The sequence below is a fragment of the Theobroma cacao genome, chromosome 6 (assembly GCF_000208745.1).
Source record: "Theobroma cacao cultivar B97-61/B2 chromosome 6, Criollo_cocoa_genome_V2, whole genome shotgun sequence".
NCBI lineage: Eukaryota > Viridiplantae > Streptophyta > Magnoliopsida > Malvales > Malvaceae > Theobroma > Theobroma cacao.
This window is the reverse complement of record NC_030855.1, coordinates 20894216-20902043: the sequence shown is the minus strand read 5'-3', so window position 1 is coordinate 20902043 and position 7828 is coordinate 20894216. Positions and strand designations below refer to the sequence as shown.

Here is a 7828-nt window from a genome sequence, read left to right as displayed (position 1 = left end):
CTTTTTTAAGTTTAGTAAAAAATTTAATTTAAATGTTTTACTTTAAATCTTTGATTTTAATGAACCGTCTCTGATTCGATCCGAGCCGAGTACTTATATTTGGAGCTCCAACATGAAATCCTATTATCCACCGATATACATTTTTCCATGAACCAGAACGGGCGGTCAGAGGAGAAGGGAATCAAGATGTACCATCAACAAAGTGAGTGCTGTCCAAGGAAAGAATCTCAGTTTTATGACAAATCCAGTCCGATGGCTGCTCTCCGCGAACCACGAGGATGTAGGGACTAAAACCTTAAGGAACTAGTTGACGTACTAAAAACGTTTTTATTACATCAACACATGAAAGCTGCAAAATATCAAAGTCAAGGGGTCAGGAAATACGACTGGCCACCTAAACAGATGAGAACACAGGAGAAGAGAACCACTGTTCCCACGGCCTCCATTTTGGCTGCTATTTCCCACCAATAGAATATTTCTACTCCACATTCACAAACTGCCTCCACGCGGCACAGTCTAGAAACACGCGGCACGAATTTGCTTGCTTCTTCTCCATAATCAATAAAAGTCTGCATCCAAGAGACTTTTTCCAATTTTCCAACTACGCATGAACATGCAATATTTTCACTTATTTTGAATAATATCAATAAAAATAAAATAAATGAATTAACTAATTTGAATCAATCTTTGTTGGTAATTTACGCTTGAAGATACCCTGCTCCTAGGCAAGGGGAATATCCTGGCATTCCTTCATACTTTTTTACCTAACCACTTGAAAAATGTTAAAAGTTAAAACCAAACGCCATTTAGCACTTTATTTATTTTTGTAATTCAAACATGGTAACCCAAGCAGTACTACATTTTCTTCTCTGTGGGACCTAAGAGACGAAAGAAATGTGTCTTACTTTCTGATCTCATTTATGAAGAGAACTGATTCGTGCAAGCCTTTGAGATGAAGCCAGTAAACCAAAGATAGAAACATCGGCAGAAAAAGATAGATCTGTGAGGGCCACAGCCAAAAGGCCATCTTTCAGTATGAGCGGACAAGGAAATGTCACTTCTGGAGGGTGTGATCATGGTCGAAAAGTTAAGCCGCTGCACGTGGATGGCTTGGTTTGACTAAGGCCCAGGATATGATTCTATGATCCGATTCCATCCACCCAATAGGGACCAACCTACGTACATCATCTTGCGCATTCAAAATCCTTTGGACCGCCACTTCCTGTGGATCCAAAACCACAATCAAAATATCCATTTTTCATCCTTTCATTTGTTATATTAGGCACGTCATGCTAACGCACCTTGAGCACTCACAAGTTACAAGTGCGACTATTCGCCTTTACAGGAGTCACAAACTTGCCCCAATGACTCATGCTTATATCCCAAATGATTCATGCTTTTATTATAAATTTCATATTAATATTAGATGGAATAGATTTTAAATTTATAAATAATCTTCCTTCACTAAATGTTTTTACATTAAAATGTAACTCGTAAGAAAATCTACTCAACTCTTCACTTATATAAGATTTATGAGAGATACTAATATCGAAATAAACTCAAATCAAAATCAATATTTCTTTTTTATAAGTGAAAGAATCAATGTAATAAGAATATTGCATGATTGAGTGAGATAAAATATCAAGAATTTCATATCAGTAAAAGATAAGATAAATCTTAAACTTATAAATAAAAGTTCTTCTTCACTTAACAAACATATCTTTTGAGTTATAAATGTGGATTATAAGACACAAATATGAATATCATACCGATGTTTAATAAAAAGTTGTCTTACAAAATAACTCCATTATTTGGAGCAATAAGTTGCATCATGTATTTTCACAAGTTGCAAAACTGTTGCAGCAATAGCAGCTAACTATGCAAAATTTCATCACATAATTGTGACCTAAAAGCATGCCTAGAAACTTAACAACAATAGAATATCGACAAAAGAACTTTACCATCAAAATTCTTCATAGTCATAATCTTCCCTATAGCCATATCCATCCTCTTCCCCATCTCCATAGGAGTATAGATTAGAATTTTCAGGCTCAACCTCATCACTGAAAATGTCTTCCTCAAAACCACATATTTCCAAACCCGATGTTCCTGATGTTCCTCTGGACTGCTGTGTGTCAATTTGATTGCTCCAGTGCGAGTCTATACTATTCTTCTTAGTCTTTTCAGCAACTTCTTCCTATAAGAAAATCAATTAAGTACATCCACAAAATCCAGGTGTAAAACTTTCTAATTAAATTTTGGATTATCTCAAAGAGATGGTTGGTCTATAGTTTGATTTTTACACTTCTACTATTTTTGTCTTTTAGGTATCAACATAATATCTGCTCTTAGGTAAACTGTCATGGTCTTATGTCTGTCATTTCCCAATCAAAAGCAAAATGTAGCACATTTAAGATGAAAAGAAGATGAAAGTCCAAGTCTTTCTCTAACTAGTTAGACAAATGCAAGGAGATCAAAAGCCAATGGTTACTGACAGTAGAAATATGAAACTGATATGTTAATACAAACTATAAAGATACTTGTAAGTAAATTTGTCTTAGAGTAGTATGTTGTTCAACAGCAAGTCATCCCTACAAATACTTAAGCAGACCAAGTACAAATACAAATGTAAGATCCAACTAGAAACCCATCTTAACCTCTTCATTACATTGGCAATGTCAATATCAATATACGATTTGTAAAGTTTCTCACACTAAATATAGCTGATGCGTTTGTAGTATTTGTGATGAAATCAAGAAGAATACCATCAGATATCACACAATCAGACATTTTCTTTGCACTAATTTTTGAAAGTTCCTCATGCTTTAGTATCGAATGAAACCTACCACCCACTTTTTTGACAAGCTTCATACAACCTAATATTTGTGTTAACAAACCATGGATTCACAAGATATTTGAATTCTAAAACGATTATTGACAACTGCATGATCTGGTGAAAGCATATGAGCATAAGATCATGTATGTGAACATTTCTACTACTATTTTTTTCCTGCTTGATTAGAGGTTCTCTTCAAAGAAGAAATACAAAACAATCTATCGGATATTAATCAAGAGAGTACAGATGTGCAAATATTCAGAGAAAATTTGCGTAAATATGTTGAATAACAGCAACAATTTGTGTTCAATTTGTGTTCAATTAAAGCATTATATGCAAGCTATTTCTATCATAAATTACTATAATATAATATACCATATATATATATATATATATAGAGAGAGAGAGAGAGAGTACAGGTTCATCACTTAGCTTCTCCAATGCATCATAGTTGATTTTTGAACTCAGCCTCTACAAAGGAGGAAAAAATCCACATCAATATGCCAAAAAAAAAAAAAAGGACCACAAATAATTACTCTGGAAGAAAACTTAAAGAGAACTTTAACAATATAAAGAAGCATCTCAGCAAGGCAAGGATATGAAATGTAAAAAATTCATAAGATTACTAGCGAAATTTTCTACGGTGTTGCAAGAAAGCATGCCATGACATTAGTTAGCACTCATCTGTAAATAAATGGAACTTCAACAAGGGATATGTTACATGCGAGGGACACTTGGTATAGCTAACAACTTGCTCTATACTTACCTTTTTGTTCTCCTTTCCCTCTTCCTTTCTTTTTTCCATCCTGCTAGCAACAGCTTTCTTAGCAGAAGTAGATTTCTTTCCCGTAGTAGGCTTTTTTTGTTTTTGCTGACAAAAAAATATATATAAGATATTGGAGAATTTGAATAAGTTGAGGCCAAAATAGAATCAGTAGCTAATCCAGTTTTTAAATTTCTTGGCACCAGTATACAGATGCCCTCATAATCCTTAACCAAAGACATGATGATGATCAGGATTAACTAAAGATATTAGCCATGAACTTTAAGAGAGCATCAGAGATAATAAAGTAACAAGCAAAACTTGTGACACAAGTTTCCAGTGTTTGATGAAGTGATTGTACAGTTCAAGCTAAAACCACTGCCTAGATTCATTACCGTACATCACAAATTTGAATGAAAGACAAACCAAATGCATGGTCTAGGACTCCAAGAAAGTGATAGATAATAAAAGTATAGGTAAATGCAAGTTCTAACATCAATTCAGACAAACAAAATGTATGAACAAATAGAACTACGAAATGTTGATAGACACGTAATAAATAAAGGCATGTGCAAGTTGTTATATGCATGCAAAAAAAAATATGACACCAAGTGGAAAGCAGTTCTAGCATGGGACTCCAATGGTAGACTTGAAGCATTAGCGGTTAGCATGACCACTTGGACTTTGTGCAGTTTAGCACATACAGCAACATTCTATTTTCCAAAACAACAATGTGCAACTGCAAAGACAGAGAGAACAGAGAACTACCTCTTCTCATTCATCCCTCATTATATCTCTTCCACTCCTTAATTAAGGTTTATCATCATTCGCATATCTTACTTATATTAACCAGGAAATATCTTTTAAAGGTAAGAAAGGGCATACAAGAACTCACATTCTAGTTCCAACGGATCCTCTTCTAGCGATCTACTAACCAATTTAGAATTTTCTGATAAAAATTGCAGTAACTCTCTAACCAATTTGTATAACTCCAGCTTATCAAAAAAAAAAATTGTATAACTCCACTAGCTCATAACTTCACTCAGAAAATAAAGATTACTTATTAAATTAATATGCTTCTAACTCAGGCAATATGCAAGAACTACGATATGCAAAGAAATATTTTACAACCAAAGTCACCTAAAGTTAAACTGGCTAAGAATTCTCTTTTTTTTTTTTTTTTTGAACTAAACTATTAAGGAAAAACAATAAATACCTTCAGCACCTCTGCTGACAAGCTTCATTGATAATTCTCAGCTGAAAGACCTGCATCTACCTTCAAGGCTCACTCTGCTAACTTATTTGCTAAAACATCTAGAACACGAAGCGACATTGAAACTAGTTATTAGGATATCTCATCCCCTAATCTCCAATTATTCAAACAAGCAGGAAACAATCAGTTTCATTTTTCCTCTATAACTTGTTCCTCTCTTTCTTCGAGTTCTTAAAAACTGTAGTATAAACTTAAAGACATTCACATAATAGTTTAGAAAAATCAAACACAAACAAAGAGAAAGAGGAGAGAAGAAAATAAAATACCTTTCGATAATCTTTATTCATAGCTTCCCAAACCATCTTCTTGAAAAGCATCTCTGTGTTGTTGTTAAGATATCCGGTAATCTACAATGCAGTTAGGATTAATTAAATTCAAAAAAAAAAAACCAAAAAGAAAACAAGAATTTCGTGAGGTACGCACCTCAGCGTCATCGATATCAGATAGATCACCATCAGATTCAGAACGCGACTTACGTTTACGCAAGACTCCATTTGTGCCCACGTTAAAAGACAGAGCTCCCGCGTTCTTCTCCACCTAAGAATTAATCAAACAACGATCAAAACTTTATAGTTTTCAACAAAAGAAATTACTAAAACTAAAATAAGAGGAAGCAAGAAAAGATTATCATACCATGTTTTGAGAGTGGAGCTTGACGACAAGAACAGCAGTGCCGCCTCCGGGGTTTTGGAGAACTGGGCAAGAGAGTTTTACTTTTTTTTTTCTTTTCTAGATGAAAGAGCGAGGGTAAAACACTGGACAGAACACACTTCAAAGGCGGAAAACCTTTCGCTGTCTTCTTCTCTTTTTTGTTTTGAAACGTCGGATTCACGCGATCAGTTCAGTTTATACTTCGGCTACTTAAATTAAGAAAATGACCTACGATCATAACACCGCCTTCTTGACAGATCGTGGGCCATGGCAGCCCAACTTCGGCATAAAATTACGGGCTTGTAATTGGTGGCCCGGTAAGTGAAGCCCGTCCATTAACATATATGTTTGGAATTAATTGGTTTACTTACATAAATCATTTTTGAAAAGAAAAAATATAAACAAAAATCATGACAAGTGACTTAAAGATAAATATTTTATTATTTATCTAAAGTCCTTAAATTATTTAAGAAAATTTAAATAAGTTCTATATACTGGTAGATTCAATTAAAATTTTATATTTTTATTTTGTATCAAATAAATTATAATAACTGATAGTTGATTAAATTTATGTGGCACTAGCATGAAATGTGAAATGCCACATCAGTTGCCATTATAACGTTTTAGTATATCACATCAATGCCATGTGACATACAAATAACTAGTCCTCTCAAAATGGGCTTGACTCATTGAGTCGACTCATTTTTTTATTAAAAGTGGGGTAAATTGAGGTATGAAAATTTAGACTCATATTAAAACTGGGTCTAAATGAGCCAGCCTATCTGATCAATGGGTTATCTTGAGTTGATGAGCACCAACCCTGTGGGCCAAAAGGAAAAAAAATTAATAATTTTAGTTAATGTAATAATTTTATGTATTTAGTTATATAAAATTAATAATTTAGCTCTTAATTGTATTATTTATTTTATATATTTCAATTTCTTTAATTTTTACTTGTCAAATTAATAATTTTAGTTAAGATTGAAACTCACTATCTCTTTTTCTTTTATGGTAATGAATATTAGATGATAATGATTTAGATCTTGAGACATCATTACCATCTAAACAAGATTCAAATATTTTACTTAAGGATGAGGATTAAGGAGGATGTAAATGAATCTTGAAGTTTTTATTTATTTGGTTATATACTTATATTGATGGGATTATAGTTTGTGTTAAAGATTGAAACATTATTTATTTTTTATGTAATTTATTTACTTATTAATATTTGGTGATTTATTTATTTTTAATATATTTTTATTTTTCAATATATGGATTAAATCATGAAATAATTTTATTGATAGAGAGTTTGTTAGATAGAATTATAAAAATAAATTTACTTTTTTGAAAAAAAATAAGAAGTGGTCTGGCCCAACTCAATCCATGGGTTGACAAGGAGTGCGTTAAGCTAGGGTTTTAGTCGCTCATGTAAAAAATGAGTTGACCCAACCCAATCTATATTTTTCCCGTCCATAATATTTTGGGCCGAGTAAGCCTATATTGACACTTATACAAATAACAAGTGTTATTTTAATTAATGACAACTAGTTAATCGTTAATTATAAAAATTTATTTGATTCAAAATAAAAGTATACATTTTTAAAAAAATATATAAAAATTTAATTGAACATAATAAAAAAATTACTTATTTAAATTTTTCATAATATTATAAGAATTTTTTTAATATTATGTTTTTTCATTTTTGATGACACATAATTAGAGAAATATTCTTTTTTTACATATTTGGTGTAAATCAACTACTGACACATTTTTAAATGTAGCTATTTGTTAGAATTATTTACTTTCTAAATTCTTAAAATTAATGTTTCATAACTGTAGATTTTTTTTTTTTTTTTTGCATTGAGTAAGGTAGTTTTGAATGTTATTTTTAACTCCCCAATATCATATCAAGAATTATAGAGTATAAACATTATTTTTATTGAAAGGTCTAACAATTTTACACCAAAAAACTTTAAAACAAGTCATGTACCTATAATTAAAGCTATGCTCACGTTGCTTGACCTTTCCAATCTCTTTATTATTAGCTTTATTAATGTGAATTTATTTCTTTACTTATTAATAAAGGAAATGATAACTTCAAACTTTATGACTAATAATGTGATGAGCAGTGAACTCTAACAACTCATCATGTTCTCCCTTTAAGAAGGCATTTTTTTGTCTTTTAAGGAGAGAGTTGATCCTCTTGGGCTCATACTAAAACAAATAAATCATTCCTTATTTCCAAACTTTAATTAAATAAGTCCCTTTTATTTTCAAGTTATATTGATTCATTTCTGACACATGA

At 31.8% G+C, this 7828-nt stretch overlaps 1 protein-coding gene across 3 annotated transcripts; it reads right to left on the bottom strand.

Moving 5' to 3' along the window:
* Positions 1708-5706, bottom strand: LOC18596352. Of its 3 annotated transcripts, XR_001928460.1 has the most exons (7): positions 5506-5691; positions 5296-5409; positions 5139-5219; positions 4816-4913; positions 3603-3707; positions 3254-3307; positions 2001-2197 (listed from the first exon to the last, which is right to left on the bottom strand). XR_001928460.1 is itself a non-coding variant. In XM_007024768.2 (6 exons), exons 1-6 carry the CDS (start codon positions 5506-5508, stop codon positions 1964-1966), a joined length of 591 nt encoding a protein of 196 aa, XP_007024830.2. In that variant the 5' UTR covers positions 5509-5706; the 3' UTR covers positions 1708-1963. The 3 variants fall into 3 exon arrangements, 2 of the variants coding, with proteins under 2 accessions (XP_007024830.2, XP_007024831.2); XM_007024768.2 differs by lacking the exon at positions 4816-4913 and having other exon boundaries at positions 1708-2197; positions 5506-5706; XM_007024769.2 differs by lacking the exon at positions 4816-4913 and having other exon boundaries at positions 1708-2197; positions 5349-5409.